At 31.9% G+C, this 24,720-nt stretch overlaps 1 protein-coding gene across 3 annotated transcripts in view; it reads right to left on the bottom strand.

The window, feature by feature from the left end:
- LOC127711501 (adhesion G protein-coupled receptor F5-like) overlaps positions 1 to 24,720 on the bottom strand; it is an 88,867-nt gene that overhangs the window by 57,644 nt on the left and 6,503 nt on the right. For 2 of the 3 annotated variants that reach the window (XM_052217586.1, XM_052217577.1), the window contains exons 2-7: positions 22,010 to 22,046; positions 14,661 to 14,729; positions 12,487 to 12,801; positions 12,046 to 12,209; positions 9,773 to 9,935; positions 6,843 to 7,334 (exon numbers count right to left, since the gene is read on the bottom strand). In XM_052217586.1, the coding sequence (XP_052073546.1) occupies positions 6,843 to 7,334; positions 9,773 to 9,935; positions 12,046 to 12,209; positions 12,487 to 12,801; positions 14,661 to 14,729; positions 22,010 to 22,046 (1,240 nt within the window). The remainder of the gene's footprint in view (positions 1 to 6,842; positions 7,335 to 9,772; positions 9,936 to 12,045; positions 12,210 to 12,486; positions 12,802 to 14,660; positions 14,730 to 22,009; positions 22,047 to 24,720) is intronic. The other variant, XM_052217595.1, reaches the window with a different exon arrangement.

Genomic DNA, 24,720 nt, shown 5'->3' with positions numbered 1-24,720 from the left:
GAAAAATAATTTATTTTTTGTCAATATAATGGAATTCTATGCGACTGTCATAAAACCAGGTTTAATCCACCATTTTCTACATAAGAAAATGCCTGTACCAAGTCAGGAATATGACAGTTGTTTTCCATTCGTTTGATGTGTTTGAGCCTTTGATTTTGCAATTTGATAAAGGACTTTCCGTTTTGAATTGTCCCTGGAGTTCGGTATTTTTGTTATTTCACTTTTTATTCTGCTTCTCTTAACTAGCTGACAGAACCCAATTTCTTCCATACATGTGCATATATAAATACTGTATTTCATCTCAAAATTTTTTTTAAAGAGAAACTCATGAAATATAAAATACATTCATATAAATTTCATGCGTCCAAATCGCTTTTCTGGATGTATCTTCATCAGGAATGCTTGAACCCAGATGTTTGAAAGCCAAGGAAGGATAAGTACCGAAGCATATGTAGAGCTATGTGAACAAAAAAGACCTTAGAATGATAGCCGAATCCATCCAAAGTCAACCTTGACTTCAAAGACAAAGTCTCATATAAAGTGTCAACCTGCCAATTTTGGCTATAATGACCTATATGTAGATCTACTCTTACTGATCCTTTTTTCGTGTGTGTTTTTTTTTTAATTAGAAAAATTTGAAACAAGTCAAACAATTCACATAGGCAAACAATCATAAGACATTATAATACAAGAACAACATGTTACATATATAACTAGAAACTAGAATACACAGAATATACTATTATAGAATTATGGCTTTAATCCCATAGTAAAACCATATTAGGGTTTGGTAAATCAATCAATGAATGGTAAGCATTGAAATCCAGAAATAACCACACTAGCCAAATTTTGAAGTGTTTTTTTGTTAGTTTGTTGTGTTTAGATATAACGCAATTGGTGACTGCGACGAATTATACATGTTTTATATAATGGTCGTTAGCACCTAATATGAAACGCCATATTCTACTTATTGACTACTTGACAGGTAATTCTGTAAGAATTACTATCACCCAGTATGACTATACCCTCATATCTTTATTATTTTTGATAAAAGAAAATACAGGATTGGTCACAGATTGGATTCAAATTATGTACAAATTTACGCATAGTACTACTATGACACTTTGGATAACAATGTTTTAGGAGCAAATATATCCGTAAAAAGATATAAAAAAACTATATAACAACATCTTTTTTGAACGTCTAATCTTAAACTAAATGAAAAGGCTACACAACAATGCAATAAAAAGTGTGGATATTGTACAATAAAGGTCTGACAAAAATTCAAAGAACGTAGAAATGTCGTATTTCAGTTACAGGTCATTGCGCAGTAGACATAGATAAGTATAAGATGCATATATCTTGTTGTGTCCGTAACCTTTAGAGACTTTCATAGTTATAAACTTCGAAGCATGTTTTTTAGGTCTTTAAAATGTAGAACTATGGTACGGCAACAAAGATCGAAGGATGCAACTTTGCTAGCTTGCAATCTATATACACTAATCCAAGTCCGGGTTATAACCTGATTGTGTTTTGTACTGTCTTTGAGAATGTTTTTGTAGTGTAGTCCTAATAGACAAGATAATGAAGAACTGTTCATTTGATTTACCAGCATTACAATTTAAAAATATGTAAACAACGTTTTTTTTCGGCTTCTTATTCAGTCCGAACAAATGATTAGTAGTGACTATCTGACATCATATTTCTTATCAATTCCTCTTTAAGATCTGTACCTCATGAGATAATGATTGTACATAATGTCTCTGCTCTTGCTGTTGTCTATGAATAGAATTTCAGAGTCTGTGGGTGCATTATCTATGTCTTCATTATGAAGCTCCTTCCTGGTTTAGGATATTTAGGGTTACATAATCAATATTTCCTTTACTTGGTTCACAAATCATTGTCATTAGCTCTGCCTCATCTCAGCATTATGTCATTACTCATTTTGTTTACAACTATCTTCAACCTGTGTAGGATGTATTGCTTTTCATTAGATTCAAAATGTTTTCTACCTTTCTCAAAGGTATATATTCTCTGTAATAGTTTTCATGATCTTTTATCTTTTATCTTAAATCTAAATGTTCTGGATTGTGAATATTTTTTTTATTTCTCTTCTTTTTCAAAATAAATATAGCAGTCAATATGATCTTCTGTACATATTATCTTTCCTCTGCATCATCGAGCTGTCGTTGTAGTCAGCTCGTCTCACATGCTGGTGCTCGTGACGTGGATGCTCGTGCATTCGGTCCCCAGCCGGATCAAACCTCTTTGAAATTGGTATTTGCTGATTCTCCCCGAGCACGCGACATTAAGTAGCAAGAGCAAAGACAGGTTGGCTCGGAGAATAATGTGTCCGATTAAGGTGACATGTCTTTCTGTGGACTATTACCTTCTGAACTAGCACGTTAATACAAAGCGGGTTCATATTCATATCGTATTAACATGGTTCGTCTTTAATATGCATTTGATTTGCCACTGGATATTTAATAGCCATTCATCCTGCCATTTTCAATTCATGTTATAATTCATAATGACATTAATCTCAATAAGTAATTCATCGGTTTTAAACCTGGTACCTTTTGTTAGCTATTATTCGTATGTTTCTCTGTCCTATATGTTCTCCCATTTATTTTTATTGTAGTCCTGTCATGTGATGTTGTCATTTTAATGTTATATTTAACATTGCCATAAAAGCGGGAGGTTTGGCTAGCCACAAAACCAGGTTCAACCCACCATTTTTTTCTTAAAATTTCCTGTACCAAGTCAGGGAAATGGCCATTGTTATATTATAGTTCGTTTCTATGTGTGCTACATTTTAATGTTGTGTTTCTGTTGTGTCGTAGTTCTCCTCTTATATTTGATGTGTTTCCCTCAGTTTTAGTTTGTAACCCGGATCTGTTTTTTTCTCAATAGATTTATGAATTTCGAACAGCAGTATACTACTGTTGCCTTTATTTGTATTTAGCAATTCACGTTTTTTTTTGTTTACCTAAGTGGTGGAAACTAATTCTTTATCCAGTGATTTCAAAATGTCTGGCAGGTCTCCATACATGATCACCACAGGTAATTGTGCCTGTTATGCACTGTGCATAGAGGTTGTCAGCAATATCTAATTATCATCGATTGAGAATTATCATCAAATTTGTACTTACAAAGCAACATAACGGATGCCACATTTGGAGCAGGATCTGCTTACCCTTTCGGAGCACCTGAGATCACCTTCTTTTTTTTTATGGATATTGAGTTGCTCAGTCTTTAGTTTTTTATGTTGTGTTTTGAAGACTGTTGTTCGACTTTTCGTATTTTGCCATGGCATTGTCAGCATACCCGAGGTATCTTCCGACGAACTGTAACAACTAACTGCTTAAAAGGACATGAGAGCAACATGTTAGTTCATAACACATGCTATCTTCACAACATCTTTAATTTTTTTTTAAAACGTAATCTAAATCCACTTCATTTTTGGTGAATTACTATGGTTTGTGTGTCATTGCCATAATTTGTTCGTTAATCTATATCTTAATTTTCTACTTTTTAATCTTTCACTAAAGCATTTTCTCTCTGTTTTTTGAACTTTGATAATTTTCATAGTGATATTTCTTTTACATATCGTCTTATTTTTTCATCTTTGGGTCCTTGCAAGTATTGTCCTTTAACTATTTTTCTTTTAGCAATTTATTTGGGTTTTCCAAATCCCTTCGCTTCAAAACCCTCTCTTTTTGTATAATATTTTCTCTCCTTATTCATTTGTTGCTTTTCTCATGCCACTTGAGAACTGAAGCCTTGCAATTTTGTCTAAAAAAATTGGGTTTTATTTAGTCTTTTGATTTAGTTCTCGAGATTTTTCATTCCTTTACATTTAGATCTTTCTTTTTTTTCTTCTTCCTTCCATTTTAATCCTGAAGTCTGCTTGTGTTCGATCTTTTTTCCTGGCATTTGGATCTGTAAGAGATATTACTTAAGCTGTCTCTTTTCAGCCTACCTTTATATCTTCCTGACACTCATTTCCGATATCTTTCTATTTCAGTTGAATATAATTTGTTTTAACATTATGCATTCATTTCTGCATCCTTACTTAATTTTCTGGTTTATTACTACTTGTCTTTCTCCGAATCCCAAGTTTAGTAAAAATTATCCTTTCCTAAATACCCGGAATAGTAATAGTGTTTCAGAAGCAATGTTATTCTTAATGATAGGTGTCACATGTGGAGCAGGTTCTGCTTACTCTTCCGGAGCAGCTGAGATCACTCATTCAAGCTGCTAGTAAAATTGCGCAGTCTTTAGTTTTCTATTTAATGTTTTGAGGACGTACATATCTTTTCGACGTCTTTCATTTAATTCGACTTATGAGTTTTGAATACCCCTTGGTGCCTTCAGTCCTTATTTAAGATGATTATTTCAATGTTCTTTTTCCAGTACTTTCTCAGAAAGGTATAAAAGAGAGGCCAATATACCAAGGGACATTCAAACTTATAAAAGTCATATGTAATACAAAAAACAATACACTTGCCGGTGAATCATTATCAAGGTTGTTGTACAATTGAAAGGAAAACAAAACTTTGAAGAGTGTTTTTATTTCCATGCTGTAGTATTGGTAAAACATTGTAGTCATCCAATGTTGTCAAAGCAAAAAAGGAAATTATATTGTTTTTCATTTTGTACAATATATTGTTCAAATGCCAGTGATGATGCTGTCGATATTGCTTGTACGTGACTTTATTATAGATTGATGTTTTATTTCATTTATATCAGACGGAAGACATACCACTGTCTACAAGGGTATAACGTGCTAGGTAGTATATTCCTTGATACATCATATACTGGTCTTTCCATATTGTTCAAATTTCCATGGCTTTCACAGTCTTCAATAAATTCTCAATTTGCTAGTGAGGGACTGTTGATCTTCCAAAACCATGTTCTTTCGTTTGGGAGGCAGCATTCTTTTGTATTAGTATATTACTACAGCTATGTGCTTTAAACTTTTTCTTTGCATAAGTTTACTTCTAAAGTTTTCTTTTTAGATCCATATTTTATGATTAGAAGCCATGAAAATCACTCATATCCAATTATTAGATGAATGGATGGATCCCTGTGTGTAACGTACAGTGGCAAATTAAATGCATATTCGGGACGAGAACTTGATTATGTGATATGAATATAGACTCCGGCTTGTACTAGGCCAACACGCTTAGTCGGTTTTTTTTATGCTAATTAACAAGATTACAGTACGCAGGAATAATGTTAACTTATTCGGACACATTATTTTGACTTCCAGCCGACCAGTCTTTGCACTTAATAATAAGTGTTTTTCGTAGAATCAGAAAATACCGAAATCCTTCAAGTCTTTGGTTGAATCTGGCCGTTGGTTGAACCCATGACCTCCCGTACTCGAGCAAAGCACGCTACCATGAGACCACAGAGGCGGTTCCAAAATATAAGAATGACAGGTGCATAACTTAATGTCCTGCAAAAAAAGTTTGATTCATTATTGATAATTATGCAAGGAATTGCAAAAGGAGAAAGTGCGAGGATAGAAGTGATCTCTATGCGTTGCTATTGCACTTGATGCTGTTAAAAGATCACAATACTAAAACTAGCAGTGATTAAACTCCATTGTGACCAAATTTTACATATATTCTCCCATTTTTAAGGGGAAAAGGTAGAATTTGGGGAAACAGTTTAAAGGGTATAATATAATTTGTTTTTTATTTATGAATAACTGCAGAGTGTATATTTTTACAATATGAGCTTTGAAACACATTGAACTATTTTCTTGAGAATTATTCGAAAAGGCTTCTAAATGTTTATAAAATTGTAAAATGAAGGTGGGCATGCCAGGTTTTTATTATAAAAAGTGGTAAATTTAGAAAATGTTAGTATTGTCGCCTATGGAAGAATAAATACTACCGTTTTTATGTATGTTGGTGGGATTTATCAAAATATATGTGTGTGGGTAAATACTAAATTGTGTGTTTGTGAGTAATATTAAAATATATTTTTGTGGGTAAATACTAAAATGTATGTTTGTAGGTAATATTAAAATATATGTTTGTGGGTAAATACTAAAATGTATGTTTGTGGGTAATATTAAAATATATGTTGGTGGGTTACATCAAAATATATGTTTGTGGGTAATATCAAAATATATGTTGGTGGGTAATATCAAAATATATGTTTGTGGGTAATATCAAAATATATGTTTGTGGGTAAATACTAAAATGTATGTTTGTGGGTAATATTAAAATATATGTTTGTTGGTAAATACTAAAATGTATGTTTGTGGGTAATATTAGAATATATATTTGAAGGAAAATACTAAAATGTATGTTTGTGGGTAATATTTAAATATATGTTGGTTGGTAATATCAAATTGTATGTTTGTGGGTAATATCAAAATGTATGTTTGTTGGTAAATACTAACTTGTATGTTTGCATGCTATGAAGAATTAATTATGCAGTTAATAGCAAAACTCCTCAAAATCCAGTAAAAATGAACATTTCCGATAAAGTGTTTACACATACATTTAAAAATAAATATCTTACATAATTAGATAAAAAGTAAAATAACAAAAATACCGAACTCCAAGGGAAATTCAAAACGGAAAGTCCTTTATAAAATGGCAAAATCAAAAGCTCAAACACATCAAACGAAAGGAAAACAACTGTCGTATTCCTGACTTCGTAAAAGTAAATTATTATAATTAGTTGTAGTATTATAGGTATCAGTAGCAGCAGTAGTAGTAGGAGTAGTAGCAGCCGTTGTACTAATAGTATTAATAGTAGTTATAGTAGTAGTATCGTTATCAACATGATAGGTCTTATTTTTATTTAATATCATTTACCTGTAATAGTTGTCGTTTCTGTAGTAACTATGAGAACCACAGGTAAACTAGTTGTTACTGTATTGTCTGTGGGAACCACAGGTAAACTAGTTGTTACTGTATTGTCTGTGGGAACCACAGGTAAACTAGTTGTTACTGTATTGTCTGTGGGAACCACAGGTAAACTAGTTGTTACTGTACTGACTGTGAGAACCACAGGTAAACTAATTGTTGAACTAGTCGCATTTATGGCCCGACACCTGTATATTCCATTATCGCTATGATCTAATTTTTTTATAGTGAGAGATGGAGTGTAGATGGAAGCTCCTTGGTATTTCATTAAAGGAAAGGAAAATTTAATTGGGTCAATGCTATATCCTGTTTTGTTAATAAATGTCCACTCTATTCTTTGTAATCTGATTCCGACTAATTGCAATGGGCAGGATAAAGTTACCTGTTCTCCGACATGTTTTGAATATGATGCCGCTGGGGTTTCTAGAGTTGAGGGCAAGACTGAATAAAAAAAATGAAAATATACATTTATTCTTATTGCCATAGTTTCAAGAAAAGTAAAATATTTCTTATGACACATGTTTCAAATTTCAAACAAATCTAAATATGTGATGCTTCTTTTCGTGAAAAGTAGACCAAACGGAACTAAACACAAATTGGCCGGTTAACTTATGTACAAAAAGTATGCTCTAAATATTCAGACATTACCAAAAAAATAGTACAAGGAACATTTGTAATTCCAAGACCAAATCTGTATGATTGCAAACAAAGTCTTGAAAATAAAAAAAAGTTCAAGGGTCGAAATTTCGCTTAAAACCAGTCAACCTGAACAAACGAAAATCCAATTTGTAAGATAATATTATACAATAAATGCATAAAAAATCTAACCAATATATGTAGGCATACTGAAAATAGTTAATAGCAACACTATAATAGTGATTTTTGTCCAATTCTGTTTTGAGAGGCAACTGCTTAACAACTATTTTTGTTCATCATACTCATCAAATTAATAATGAAAATCAACATGATCTTTGAAAATTAAATAACGTGGAATAATATCAAGGAGATAATAAAAATAATAATTTTAGAAAGAAAGAAAGAAAGAAAAAAATAACGTGTCCAAAGAAACTAAAGGCGAGTCTATAAAACACTACACATGAAGCCGAGGTTTGTCAAGCACAAAGACCACAGAACAAGATATGAAATCAGGTGGTAAACAAGTATTACCAACTTCAGATACCAGGTTTATAATTTAGTAAGCGAACGCATATTATCCATTAGACTTATCAGTTTTGATCCACAAGTAGGTCCAATCATGAAACTAGCTTTAAGCACAAATACATTGAAAACTCATTTAAATTTTGTGGATGATATAAATGAGAACGGAATGTGTTTAATTCTAAAACATAGCTTTGACCAACTCTTGACACAGATTTCCATAATGGTCACCAAATTGTGATGGCACCAAAACAAATTTTCAAAAGTGGATATAATTTATCAAATAATATTCTTTTCAAAGTTTCCCTGTCAACAACAACCATATATAAAAAACATCAGAAAATCGTGACATGAAACCAAAAACAGATACTGATGAAAAATCAGGATTCTTTTCGAGAGACCCCTCGTGTGGAGTCTGTATCGTACGAATAAAGGAACAATTTTCATAGAAAAGTAGCAAAGAGGTTGGCATCAGCATGCGACTACCGACTATGGCTTAAGTGTAAGAATATGTTGTCAACAAATAATTAGTCATCATGTTGATGTCAGTTTTAAAGAACTGTAGTTGCCTTCCATATACTCCGACTTCAATAGATAAGATTTACACAAGTAAAGTAACAAAATAATGGCAAAACACAATAAAAGTATCTAAAAATCAAAATTCGTTTACAATCAGATGATGGGTTTCCGTTATTACATTTTTCAAACATTTTATACAATGTTTGGTAAGTATGTCCTTCACCTTGAAGGCATGATTTGACTTGAAACCTTATAGAAATATTTTGTCTCATGATATGATACCATACATCTCATGGCAGGTTCTTATGATCCTTGATTCTCTTTTCTGCACTTATTTCATTTGCTGCGACCATACATCTCCGTTAAGATTATTTCCATAAAAAAATCTCCTATTTCGGATTTCGTCTGTACAGTCCAATAAATTTCAAGGAGACTATTTTCACTTGGAACATAGGAAAAGTTGTTCGGTCAAATATCTTTTTTCTTTATTCCATGACAACAAAGCATATTTCTTCTGAGTTTCCAATATAAAAATAAGGAGATGAGGTATGATTGCCAATGAGACAACTATCCACCAAAGTTCATATAAAGTGGATGTAATAGTTATCAAAGGTACCAGGCTTATTATTTTGTTACGCCTGACGCGCGTTTCGTCTACATAAGACTCATCAGTGACGCTCAGATCAAAATAGTTAAAAAGCCAAACAAGTAAGCAATTATAGGCAATCAAGTCTGATAATACGGTGCTTTTTTTTTTGCTAATTTCTATCCGTATTCTATTTCAATAAATTTTCTTTTCCTATTTCGCTAGCGGCGTTCTTCGGCGACAATCTTAAAACGAATGGGTTTTAACGGAATTGCCAGTAATAGTGGTACAATTCCCATATTTTTACACACTTTTCTGAGTTTCTATAATTTAAATTTCTTCTTTCAAAACAAAATTTCATCGGGAACGTCGTGCATCATATATTGCAAAAAGAAAAACAACAAATTAGGTACGGTGACCTATAGTTGTGAAGATAATTTTTAGTAAAACTTCTAATTCTGTCCATGTATGTCCGGTACTTACATGATTTGTAACATATACAAATTTGAAAATCTCCGTTCATAAATAACTAAAATATTAATTGAATAAGGATACTATCATACATTGGTATGCAATATGAAAAAGATATAGAATTGTTATAGATAAGATTATTTACCTTTCATGATGCCTTGATATGACGCCTCTATACTGTCTGATCCAGGACCAAAACGAGAATATTCAATAAACATGTTGTTATTTGATGAGTTATAATAAGAAGGGCTGTTAAACCTTATTATTGTGGTTATTGAAGCACCGCTGCTGCTAGAACCATCATAAATCTAAAAACAGATATATGTAATCATTTTACTAAAAACAACAGAGATGTTAAAGAACTAAATATAAAACTGTATGTCAAGTCCTCTATAAACAAACTAAACATAGAAATTGACTTGCCTTTTAATTTGTGATCGAACGTTTTCCAAACTAAATTAAATAAAAGACTGTCAGATATTTAAGAAATATAATAGCCAAACAAGTTATGTCTTTTTGAAGGTTTTGATAAAACATTTATCATATACTAAACAGTTACCAAAACAAAAAATGTACATACCAAAATAAAAAGTAGTTCCTTCAAACTAATACACCAACCCTACCATATCCCCCTCCTCTCCGTCCTCAAATATCATGATATGATAACGAGCAGGGAAAGATAAATTAACAATCATGCAATTGTGTAACTTTGTAGACGAAACGCTCGTCTGGCGTACAAAATTTTAATCCTGGTATCTATGATGACTGCCGGTGGAGGTTTCTCACCGAGAGTATCACAAGCCCAGTAGTCTGCACTTCTGTGTTGACATGAATTATCATTGATATGGTCATAATTATATATTAACTGATTATAAAACTTGTAATTTCGAAATACCAAAGATTTTCTACCACAGGAATAGATTACCTTAGCTGTATTTGATAAAACCTTTCGCAATTTTGGGTCCTCAATGCTCATCACCTTCGTTCTTTATTTGGTCTTTTCTTAACTTTTTTATTCGAGCGTCACTGATGATTTTTTGTAGACGAAACACGCGTCTGGCGTACACAGTTTTAACCCTGGTATCTATGATGAGTTTATTGATACCGTAAATAACTAAAACATCACAAATAACTCAAAATAAACGGAACCTATAACAAACTTAATTGTAAGATGAGAGAGACATGCGTAACAAACGTTACAGTGATTGCGATCTTTCAATACAATCATTATATGACTCCAAATTGGCCTACCGTTCGATTGTCATATTATATAGTACTCTTCCACAAATAGCAAAAAAAAAAAAAAAAAGGACGCCAAGCAAAACCTAAATGAAATAAGTGAACTTGTTTGAACGATAACACAGAGTTAAGTGGTTTTTTTTTCTTCTTCTTTTTAAATCCTTTTTAATGTACGTTGGTACGGATAATTTTTTTTTCATGTTTACCTCTTCATGTCATTTTGTGTGTTTTTGTATTGTTCCATTAACATTTACCATTTGACACGCAGCATTATTCTTAAAGGTCATTAATGTAACACAGTAGTTAGATCTCTGAATATTGTTATTAAGACTTGTTTCGTTTTTGAAAAATTAATACATAACTAACTTATGGTTTTACATCCTGTCAATACTTTTTTACTTTTATGTTGGCACTGCACAAGGTCTTGCTTTTTTAGACTGTGCATGACTGTTGGCTGTCTATTGCTTGATACTTTAGAATAGGACAACATGATTTACTTATTATTTGGTATTGGCTTTGAGCTAGCTTTCATTTAATTGCGAGTAATCTTAGATATGTAAGTAATTCTTTTGTTTTTATGCTTGTTTGGTATTTTTGGGCTTGATACCAATCTGTTGAGTTAAGCCCTTGTCAATTGATTTTTACATCTTATTCTGAAGTTGTGCTGTTGAAACTGGTTAACTCTTTATGTGTCTGTTATAAGTCATGCTTAGGGTCCTGTTATTCCGTGGTTTCCGTTGGTTTATCTTTGTCATATTTGTTTTGTATTTTATATCTATTAATTGTTTAGTCATAATCAGGTCGTTGGTTTTCTCGTTTGAATTGTTTCACATTTTGTCATATCGGTGCCTTTTATAGTTGACAATTCGGTATGGGTTTTTCTCATTGTTGACGGCCGTACGGTGATCTAAAATGCTTTTGTCCACGTCATTTGGACTTTGGTTGAAAGTTGTTGCATTAGCATTCATACCACATCCCCTTTTTTATACAGCTGTGTAATAATTAAGTTACATTAAAAAAAAGAGACCTTACCCGTCTATGCGAAATGGCAGTACCTAAGTAATGTGATTTTTTATTTAACCATGAATTGGAAGTAACCTATATTTTACTATCAGAGTAATTTGTAGTTTTAGATGAAAGTGTTGTAAAGACATTACATTCTTATAATGATAAGCAGACCTTTATTGTGTATCCAATATCTGACCAGCCTCTTCTATTGTTAAAACTAATTGATACTATATAATTCGTCTGTAAAGAAATCCGATAAAAGCAGGGTTTTCCATCATTTATGGCGGGAAAAACAACTGTTCCTGTTTTTGCTGTAAAGTTTCCTCCACACGGTTCTACAAGAACAGCACATAGTTATTACCTCAGAATAATCACCTAATCAAATTTATTACTAGTACTGTGATTATTGACTGAATTAAAATATTCATCTGCATCATTTATGATTGATATCTGGTGAAATATAAATATGAAGGAACCTTTAGTAAGTTAGCCCACATACTCCACACCAATATTATTAAATGAAAAGCTTTAAAAAATCAGACATGAACGAATCACGTGAAAAAGTTTTATTATTTCTATTCTATATTTAATGTATTGAATCGAAATAAGTACCTTGCTGACTTGTGACATGAAGTGTGGTGTTACTAGGACTATGTCCTGTCCCATCGCTGTTAACAGCAGAACATCTGTATTGTCCTACATCACCAAGTACAGCACTAACTATAGTCAAAGATGGTGTGTTTGGAGTACTTCCTCTGTACCTGTTTGAATCTGTGCTGGAGGTTATACTTATAGTATCGGTATCTGTATACTTGGTCCAGTAGACTGATGTTATTGTACTTTGTCCTGATACCGTGCATTCTAGGGTCACTGAACTACCAGTTGGTATCGTATAGGATGAGGTATTAATTGAAACGTTTGGTAAGTCTATTAAAATAAAAGGCAATTAGTCCGTATTTTTTAATCACCTCAGCTCGTTTGAAACAAATAAAAGCTAAACTGGAGTATGCGTCAATACACCAAATGAATACAAGAGCTGAAAACATTTCAGATATTATGATATTATTCATATAGACACATAATACCCCCGTATGTGATATCAATTATTCCTACAAGCCGTTTTCCCTAATACACAAATTTACTCAAAACTGACAAATTCATCAACTGGTAATTTTATTGAAAAATTTGGAGAAAGAATAAAAATGTACTTCAGTATTTTACAACCATTCTAAGTACGGCGAAAAATGTAAATTCTTTTCTCTTGAAGATTTCCGGTAAATGTACAATTGCTCTAAAAAATTAAAAGGCGTAACCTTGTAAAGAACTGACAAATCTGAAACTTCTTAAAACCGCATTGTTTTCGAACTATGTATTTGCTTCCATTGTTTCTCTTGAAACCTTGTAAATTTCGTTTTATATACGCATTTAGTAAATGTTAAACTTCTCGTTATCCAGTTATGAGACAAAACGTGTGTCAAAAAAAATATAATTGCTATTTTTGGAGTGTTAAACATTCTTGTCTAGGATAAGTTACGTTCCTTTGAGGGTTAATTTTTATACTATGTAAACTACACAACTTTATAATCTTATCAGATTTTCGTCGTTACAATTCTTTTGGGTAATATATCAGGTATTTGGATGATTCGTTCGAACTCCGATTTGTACAAACGAATTCGTCCTAGTAACTTGATCAATTCGTTCCAAGTCTATTTTATTTAGCAATGCGTTCATATTCAAAAATTCTAAGCTCTCGGCTCTCGGTGTCTTATGGTGTGAACATTTCTCATTTCCATGGCTTGCACTGACATCTTAGATTTTATTTATTTCTAAAAACTATTACCACAGGGATATAAACTCGTAAAAATGTTTACTAAAGTTGATCATCATATAGGGGTTTATTGTGGATGTTAAATTTTTACAATGGTCGTTCATAAGCTTATTAGTTAGGACTTGTTTGTTCCGTCTTTCCTTGGTTTAAATTATTTATTGAAAAGGGTAATTACTAAACTGGCGTTACTTAAATTGTTCGTCTGATTTCAAGGAATATAATCACTTCTTTTATTTTTAATTTGAGAAAAGACTTAAATGTTTCTTTTATTTTTTTCTGCCCTGAAATTCATCTCACAAGTACTTTTGGCATTGTACAAGATCTTGTCTTACTGCACTATTCATAATATTGTTGTATAAAATATAATCCGAATTGTAACCGCCGATATAAGAGTTTAGAAAGACAAATGTCATGTCAGCAGGTAAAATATATCGAACATGCTTTCAGGAACTGCGAGCACTTTTGAATAACTATATGTAATTTTTTATCATTGTTTATCTAGCTAGTATTATTAAATTAAGATTTTTTTTTTTGCCTGCGAAAGGGTTAAATACTCCAAAAAACTAGCCTTATCCAGCAACAAATTTAGGTGTCTATATCATTTCAAGAAATTCCTCATTGGTTGTCTTTAGTTATATGGCTTTTTTTTCTTTAGCATATTAGATGTTGCTAGCATCTCTTTAAGTTGATTCACCGTAATCATTTTTTATCGTAGACGGAGTGCGATTTACATCTTGAAATATTGTACAAAAACTTCTCTGTATTGTGGAATTATTGTGAGTCGTTTTTTTGCTGCTTCATTAGCGTATGACAAACATTTTCATATAATTTGATTGATATATTTAAGTATCATTTTTTAAATATCTGAATAAAATCAAGTTGGAATCTCTTAAACCAACTGGTCAGAAAGTATAAACACTTTTCAGATCATACTGAACAAGTGTCATGTATAACTTACTGCAACCGCTGACTATACTTGCAAATCCTGATCCTGCACACTGTCTTTTCTTTCTCTGCAGTGGTCTATCTATAGTATAAATGTCATCATAATATTTTGAAACAAAAAATGTCTCATTTGAATTTCATATTACATGAATATGAATAAATAACATATTGATATATCAGTGAAACAGTAACCAAACAATACAATAAAAAACAAGAATGTGTCCATAGTACTAGGATGCCCCACTCGCACTCTCATTTTCATGTTCAGTGGATCGTGAAATTGGGGTCAAAACTCTAATTTGGCATTGAAATTAGAAAGATCATATCATAGAGAACATGTGTACTAAGTTTCAAGTTGATTGGACTTCAACTTTATCAAAAACTACCTTGACCAAAAACTTTAACCTGAAGCGGGACAGACGAACGAACGAACGGACGCACAGACCAGAAAACATAATGCCCTTCTACTATCGTAGGTGGGGCATAAAATAAGGTACCATCAGCATTGGAAAAAAAATTTATTAACACATCTTTCAGAAAATCAGTGAAGTGGGACAGATTGGCACAGTTAATAAAATATTTTCTAGATTGTATACACACCAGACAAGTGTCAATTATCAGACATGTTGTATTTCAAAAGTTTAATTTTAGTAAACAAAGTTCTATGAAGTACTCGACAATTTAGTTCACCGGGAAGTTATGTAAATTTGAAAAAAATATAACACTTTGAAAGTTCTATCTGAGGATACTTTTCAATCCAGTAAGGTTTGGAAACTGGAGATTCATTAACAAGTATTATTAAAAGATCATAAAATGTTCGAGTACTTTGTGGTATAGCAGATGCGTATCCAGGATTTTGAAAAAAAAAAGGGGGGGGGGGGGGGGGCAAACTGGACAAAGTTTGGAGTGGAACAGGTAAAAAGTCTGAATTAACAGTAAATGTAACTCGATAAGGGGGACTTCATATGTTTAATGTTTAGCTTTAATTATTCCTGCACAAATGAAAGGTTTATAATTCGATAATTTACCTTCTCTTTTTACTCTGGAGTCAAACTATTGTTTTCATTAGCTTCAAAGGCAACAAAGGTTTTCATTTTGCTCCATGCACGTTCTTGCAACATTTCTCGAACGAAAAAGGAGGTTTTAAAAAAGAAGATTGTTTCAAATCGCGAATTACAATTTCTTCTCCAAGATTCATCTTATCCACATTTTTTAAAAGACATTTGTACAAATCTTTTTCCACGGAGCAACATAATAATCAGAATTTAATAGTCTTCTAAGAAATTTAAGACCTAAAGGCAAACAATTTAAGCAGTATATCTGGAAAATGTAAACCCCATTTAAATTTATCTGAAATATTTGTTCATAAGCCAAATGGTGAGTTTTGAAATTCCATAAAAAATCAAAACATAATTTCTTAATTTGTAAATATAACTTAGAAGGAATGGTCAGCACTGTTAGTGTGTACCATAATTTAAAAAACAACAGAGATGAATAGTTTTCAGTCCTTGCATTGTATTGCTGTACGTGTTTATTATGTATTATGATAAAACAGCAAATATACCATGACGTGAATTTAAAAAAATTGTTATGAAGTTAAATTTTTCTCCTATTTTAAAATATTGCATTTTTCTTGAGATTATTCGACACAAACTCCTAAAACTTCTTTTACATTCTCACATATCTTAATACCTAATTGCTCAATGTCATTTTGTAACAAATTATCATTTCCTAAAATTTAAATTTCAGATTTTTCTTCATTGATTTTTGCACCTGAAGTACCATATACATTTTAAGAATATCTTAAAAACTTGACTTCTTCTTTGCTAACGAATAGGTTGTGTCATCTGCATGCTAAAATATAGTTGAATAAATATGTGAGCATGGTTTTTTCATACCAGTAATTTCCGTGTTTTGTAATGTTGCTTGTCCTACTGTTTATGAATCAATTGTGTATAGGATAGAACTTAAAGGACATCCCTGTTTTATTCCTTTATCAAAGCTGAAATATGGGGTTAAATGTCCATTACACTTCACGGAACTTCTTTCATTCGTGTAAACAATTGTTATTCATTTTCTAAATCTTTCTGCAAAACCAAATTTTTTCTAAAGCACTAAATAAAAAAATCATGACTGACTCAATCAAAGGCCTTTTCTTGGTTCGTTTTAAAAATATAAACCTCTAAGCTCAACTACTTATACCACTACGACACAGGCCCCACCCATAAAAAAGACATAAAGATTTCTCTGTAAGGTCTTCAAAAATAGATGTGTCTTAACCAAACCAAGAGGCCTAAACCTACCCGAGTCTGAACAATTAGTACCCTTATTTAAATGCAGAGACTCAAGACGACCTGTCAGCATACCAAAGAACAAAAATATACTACAACATTAGCAAAGCCACTCATTAACAGGTAACAAATTAAAAAGTAAAAGGCTAATAGGTAAGACCATAGGTAACTGGTTTTGCTCATTGTTGAAAGACGATGACCTAGAAATGCTTACATCTACGTCCTCGGATAGTCGTTTGATTGACATCATACCACATCTTCTTTTTTATATAAAGTAACTCAAGTAATTGAAGTAGATATTATACCCTATTCCATTGTAATATTGGATGTTGCCATTCCATATGGTAATATTTGACCCAAATAAATAAAAAGTAAAGTTGTATTCCAAATTTAATTTATGTAAGAATTATTTTTAACTTTCAAGTCTTTTTAATCATTACAATAACGGTTATGTTATGCTTCAAGTCAGTATCGAACCCCTAATTATATACTCGGGGACTTACAGTTCACCGCAGCGGTTTTTACCCAGTGCTAGTGTTTAGATAAAGCACTTTATAAATTTTGTGCGACCAAGCGTTTTACTGTATTTACGTCATCGGGAACGCTCACACTTAAACATTTAAACCACAGGGGTGTACAAATACATAGACACGATAGAAGCTATATGAACAAAAGAGACCAACAATAATAGCCAAATTCATCAAGGAACAACTTTACCCTCAGGAGTTAGAACCTAGGTGCCTTATTAATTATCAACTGGGAATTTTGGAAAAATCTGTTATAAAGCATGTCAATACCAAATAATTGACTACTGAACTGATGATATCGTCGGGAAATAACAGTCCACCAGCAGCAGCATCGACCCAGTGCTAGTAATTGAAAATAACTTTATTATATTCCGTGCATCCAAACTCTTTACTGGATTAACCTTCATCAATAACGTTCAAACAAGAATATATGAAAGCTAAAACCCTAATTAAATTAACTAACTTGCTAATTGTATGTTTGGTATCATTGATAAGTTTTTTCTTACCCGCTGAAACGAATCATTTAAAAGGCACTTATTGATCTTGTATGCTTCATAATTGATTATATAAAATGGTTATAAAAAAAGACTGTCATTTTATTTATAATGAAATTTATATAGATATCTGACTTATTTATGGTACCTTTGCTGTACAAGTTATCTTCCTTTATTTGAATTTTGAGATATCAGTCCTAACGATAATATCGATAGGAACGAAAATTGTACTGAAAACATTAGCTTTCGTACACACCGATGTTGAATTACAACTCAAAATGCTTGTGTCTGAAAAATACATTTGATAAGTGCCACCCAATTAACACGAATTATTTATTTTGGTGAATGTTGAACTGGTATGAAACAACTAAAAATTCTAATTATCCAATAAATAGTCATCATAAATGCATTATACTTCATTGTATAATGCAAAGCTAAACTACTGCATTTTTTCACATGACAACAGAAAAAATTACTAGATTAACACCGTCTTTTTGAAAAAAAATAATGAAAATCAAAAAGTTGATAATATACACACAATTTGTCTATATAGAAATAATTAATAAAATATACGGTTATAGCTTAAAATATATGGAGGATCAATTTACCCACCGCTCATAATTTAAACAAAGAAAATGACAAAGTTTAATATTCTGTCATTCATAGTAAATTTTTCAGAAAACTAATATTTAGACTGTATGCACATACTTTGAACACTTTATAACACCCTGGATTATAAAAAGATAAAAACTATAACAGAAGCTAGCCGGACGAACCATGCACTCTGTATGAAAAATTTCATTCATAATGACAATTTAACATTCTGTGATTTGTGGAAAATTTCAAGAAATCCAAAATCCTGTATCATTTGTTTATATGCATACCTATGATATTTGTGCTCGTCTCCAAGGATTCAAAACTTATACAAACTACCACTTGACAGTTCAAATATACTGTTAGAAAAAGAGAGGAGAAAGACAACAAAGGGACATTCAAACTCACAAGTCGAAAAAAAAACTGACAACTCCATGGCAAAAAAAAGGAAATAAAAACAAAAGACAAACAACAGTATACAAAACACAACATAGAAAACTAAAGACTGAGCAACACGAACCCCAACATAAACCAGGGGTTGATCTCAGGTGCTCCGGAAGGGAAAGTAGTTCCTGCTCTACACGTGACACCCGTCGTGTTGCTCATGTAAGTACAAACCAGGTGATAACTCTAATTCGGTTAGTCACATTCGGGAAAAAGGAAGACGGAATTGTGGTTACGACGATTGGAACATATTACAAAAGAAATATAGAGGGAAAGATTCTGACTTTAACAAATGACAAGTGTCTTTACAATATGCAATACGCAAGTCTGTAAAAGAGAGGCGAAAGATACCAAAGGGCAAATTCATAAGTCGAAAATAAACTAACAACGCCATGGCAAAAAACAAAAAAAGACAAAAGACAAACAACATAGGGACTTTGCATCGGAAATAAACACATTTATTCTAAAACCAGTTGTTGGCATGAAACGGGTTATGTTTTTATATCGTATATCTGATGATGGTATAATAATAAACCCTAACGGTAAGGATTGTGCTTGATTTTCATATGATGAATACATAATTTTCCATTCAGTTTAATTGAGGTCTGGAGCTGGTATGTCAGTAACTGTTAGTAGTCCTTTGTTAATTTATGTTGATTATTGTCATTTTGCTTAGTTTCTTCTGTCACCTATTCTAATATATGACTCGGATTTCTTTTAAACTGAATTTTACTGTGCGCATTGCTGTGTGTTTGTTTATTCCACATTGGCTAGAGGTATAGTGGGAGGGTTGAGATCTCACAAAACAAGTTTAACCCCGCCGCATTTTTGCGCCTGTCCCAAGTCAGGAACCTCTGGCCTTTGTTAGTCTTGTATGTTTTTTTAAATTTTGATTTATTCATATGTTTCGGATTTTAGTGTGACGTCCATTTTCGCTGAAAATATACTTTATTGTTTAGGGGCCAGCTGAAGCCCTCCTACGGGTGCGGGATTCTCGCTGTGTTCAAGACCCATTGGTGGTCTTGGGCTGTTTTCTGCTCTTTGGTCGGGTTGTTGTCTCTTTGACGCATTCCCCGTTTCCATTCTCAATTTTAACAGTATAGCATGCAAAACACAACATAAAAAACCAAAGACTGAGCAACACGATCCCCACCAAAAGATTGGGATTGTCTCGGTTGCTCCGGAAGGGTAAGCAGTTCCTACTCCACTAGCACCACCCGTCGTGTTGCTCATGCAAGTACAAAACCGGTGATAGGACCAATTAGGTAGGTAACATTCGAGGAGAAGAGGACGAGATTGTGGTTACCACAACTTGAACATATCCATCGTCATTTGTGCAACAGATATACCATAATGGTCAATCAACTCGTGACGGCATCAGTTAAATTTTCGAAGGGATGACTTCAACTTCACCACTTGGAACTCTTGGTTTTAAAAAATTCTTGTGAGCAGCAACCCTCTATGAAAAAATGATGATCGGAAATGCAAGCTGGTGAATATTGTATCAACTGGGAGATACAAATTCCATTTGCAGGCGATTCTTGAATGTTGGAACATAGAAATGGATACTTAACTGTATCTGTTGTATCCTTTATTTCAAGTTCGACGGGATAGATGCGCTCAACACACTCACCAAAATTTGAATTTTATAATGAGAAGACATCATCTTTATAGCAGAAAGTGAAGTTAAAGGAAAATGCTAGCTTCTTTTCATTCTTCTTATGATACTCCTGTATGAAGTAAGCCTCATATAAATAAATTAACAAGTCTACAAGAAGAGGAGAACAGTTGGTTCCCATGAGAATGGCGATTGTTTGTTAAAAACACGTCCATCAAACGTAGCAAATATGCTGTCAATCAAGTAATCAAGTATCTTTCAAATGTCAGTTTCAGGAATTTTTGTTTGAATAAGAGTGATTTTTTTACAAAGGACGATTTATTCCTCCCTAAGACAAGATACTTGTATCTACGTTGGCCATTCTTTTTTATGAAACGAGTCGGAACCAATCATTTCAATTTGTCTTTTAGTTTGGAATTGGGAATATCTATGTAAAGAGTAGAAAAGTCAAATGTTTAATACTTTTGCAAGATTAAAGAAATTTAGATTGTATGTACTCTAACAGATCTTTGAGATTTTTTAGGATCCACATCTAATTCACGCCGACCTTAGAATAGGTAGTTTCACCATAACTTTGAAGCCTGGCTTTGATTGCCAATAAAATTGATGTTAATAATTTAGAAAATATATTTGGTGGAGCACTTGGAAGACCCAGCAATATAACGTTGTTTGTAAGGACACTTAAAAAGTGGGAATAAATTAATAAACAGAAAAAAAGACCTGCCATCAACAATTCTCAATATAGCAAAATAGATATGACATTAGACAAACACTGATGAGTTCCTGACTTGGGGTAAAACAAATCCTTTCATAAATTTCGATTAATTGACTTAAAAAAAAACATAAAGAGAAAACAACAAAAATCAACATAAAGCAAACGGAGATGGAAAGAAAGAGATAATGGTAGACAGTTAAAAATCCAAGTGGCATATCAAATTCTTAAACGTTTCTTAAATCTAATCGTCGATAGAATATACGTCTTTTGGTTTATTGTGACGTTTAAATGGTTCTGTTTTAATGTATACACAAGATAACCTTTTTTACTTCGGTTTGACAGAGCGAATGACAGACGAACCGACAGTCATTGATGGAGATATGAAATCAGAAATACCTCTTATTCCCGATATTTGTGCAGTTTGTTAACAACTGCTTAGTCATTAACATATATTCTGAACGTGTCAGTAAACTATAAGTTTGTATAGTGTACTTTTGCAAACAAAAGTTGCAGTGCAATGATTACACTATTAAGTTACACTCACCGTACATTGTCAAAACACTAATTTAGAATAAATGAAGAATATTTAATTATCATGCTAGATACCAGTTACACCCATCTATGAAGTATTGTAAAGTTTTGTGGGAACCACTTATATACCTACTTCAATAACACTTACCCTCGGATTCTTTATATTTTCCTTTTGCTATAGAGCTCTGTAAATAGAAAGTACATAAACTTCAAAATAAACATTCATTTCTATTTTTCATAGATTATGAAATGAGTATATCAATGTGTAAGTAACTGTATTGCTGGTTTTTGTTTGAAATCAATTCATTTTAATGATATTTGAAATTTTTACCAAGGATAGGCTTAAGATGGTCAAATCAAATAATAACAAGTACTCTTGATTTGACAAAAAGTCATCAGAGATACATGGCTTTTAATTCTGTACACCAGACGTGCGCCTCGTCTACAAAGACTCGGCAGTCATACTAGAAAAAAATGTTAAAAGGCCAAATAAAGAACGATGGTGAAACCATATATCATCGGTAAAACTTTGGATAATATGTATTGGTCAAAGGTTCACTATGGAACTGAGCGTATCTTAAATAGCAAATAATTTTCGAATACACTTCTCCTAACAAAGAGGGACGAATTGCAAAGATGGTTTGTTAACCTTAAGAGGTAATAATGCAAAAGGAAATAAGATTAAAATAATAATACCAATACTATCTTAAATTGCAAGGTTTTACTTTACCAGTAAAAGATCTTGATATTTATCAAGATAAATAATATGTAGTTTAGTTTTAAAGTCCCGCAATACGCAAGGCAATTCATAAAGGTTGTTTTTCTTCATGTAGACTCCGTAAAATTCAAATTCATAATATGATTGGGTGTTATAAACGCTTTTACAACTGATGCAGACACAATTTTCGACAAAAAGATATTTACGTAAATATTTTTTACATCTTTAAACTGTACGGAAACTTTAGACTTCTTATAACTGTGTGTAAACATTTGACTTTTATAGATCTGTGTTAACAGTTGGCTTTTTGATAGAGCCATGCTAGATCTATGTCATCACTCATGATTTGAAGATGGTGCAGATATCATGAAACTAATAATGTGTTTATATGAAAGTTAATACACCATTTTAATCATCTCCTGTCAATTTTTAACATGTTATTTTCCCTTAGATCAAGAACAGAGAGTTTAAACAGCTAATTAATTTTAGATATAGCTTGTATTTCCTTTGTAAATCAAAATATTCTAAAAAAAATACTATTTATGTATTAATGTGAAAAGATAAATATCAAATTTAAGCATTTGGTAAGAATTATGAAAGTGTTTAATAAGTATCTTGTGTTTGTGTAAGGAAATAAATAAAATTTAGTACAAGCTGTGTATTGATATCAAAGTTGATTCCCACACTTTTTTTCAAATAATATTATTCCAATTCTTTCCTGATTCAAATAAAAGTACTGATACAATATCAGTGTGATTGACAATTGTCCTGATTTACAAACTATTACAATGAAAGGTCTAAGTATTAAATGGAATCATCCCCAATATATTTCCAATCTTAATTGACCACAGAAAATATTTCTTGTATTTCATATTTGAACAGATACTTTATCATACCGTTACATGTTTAAGAGCATTGATTAATATGGAAAGAATAATGAGCACAACTGCCAATTCGACCTCACTGTAGTATGGTGAACTGACGTTAAGCCAAGGAAATTACATTAAAATGAACTTAATAAAGATAATGACGACAGATTATTGTATGGAAGTTCAAATGATAAATACATACAGAAATAACACTATTAAATTGTGTTGTATTGACATATATTTGATAAGGTTTTGCTGCATGAAAATTATTTTTTTTTTATCCATTTCAAAGCTAAGACTCGCATTTTAATATTCTCTGGATCAAAACCAGTTTGAATATCTTTAAAGCATGGTTATTTAGATAGATTCTTATGGACTGTAGGATTTCGATATCACAAACTTGTCGAAATATTTACTTAATTTTATCATCGGTTCAATTCTTTCCTGATTCAAATAAAAGTACTGATACAATATCAGTGTGATTGACAATTGTCCTGATTTACAAACAATTACAATGAAAGGTCTAAGTATTAAATGGAATCATCTCCAATATATTTCCAATCTTAATTGACCACAGGAAATATTTCTTGTATTTCATATTTGAACAGATACTTTATCATACAGCTCAACACACAGTTTTTTTGATCTCAAAAGTATACCAATAATAATTTATAATCTACACTTCTTAAAACTATATTCTGTAAATCATATGAGATTAGTTTTGCAAGGCCCAAACTATAAAATGTGTAAAAGGAAATGCAACCAGGGTCTATTTTACCTAAACTCAGTAAGCTCAGTGGCAAAATAATCTGATATTAATAAATGATGTAGGCTAATCTAAGTTAAAATTTAATATTATTTGCTAAAAACAATAAACAAAATTGCATTATTGTAAACTCTAACCTGAGCATTTTCGCTAAAATATTTATTTGTTTTATTTCAATTAGATTACTATTTAACATTATAAGATATTTGTACAGGTATAATGAATACGGGAAATTTTTTTAATTTTCCCAATGAAGAATGAATACCAAAGAAATGAGAATTATTACACAATATTTTGTTGTTCCTAAAAAGTGCATTTCCAGTGCCTATTTTTGGAAATTATCAAGTCAGACTTCAATAAAAAAAATCTACTACATCATTCTTTGAAGATTCCACTTTTCTTCCATATCAAATTTGTTATAAATTTTAAAAAAAGTTTATAAAACGTATGTGAAAAATAAGTGCACCGTCTGAGTTGAAATTTTAAAAGAATTGTGCATCAATTTT

Source organism: Mytilus californianus, unplaced genomic scaffold (assembly GCF_021869535.1).
Source record: "Mytilus californianus isolate M0D057914Y unplaced genomic scaffold, xbMytCali1.0.p SCAF_1, whole genome shotgun sequence".
Taxonomy (NCBI): Eukaryota; Metazoa; Mollusca; class Bivalvia; order Mytilida; family Mytilidae; genus Mytilus; species Mytilus californianus.
This window is presented reverse-complemented; position numbering and strand designations above follow the sequence as displayed.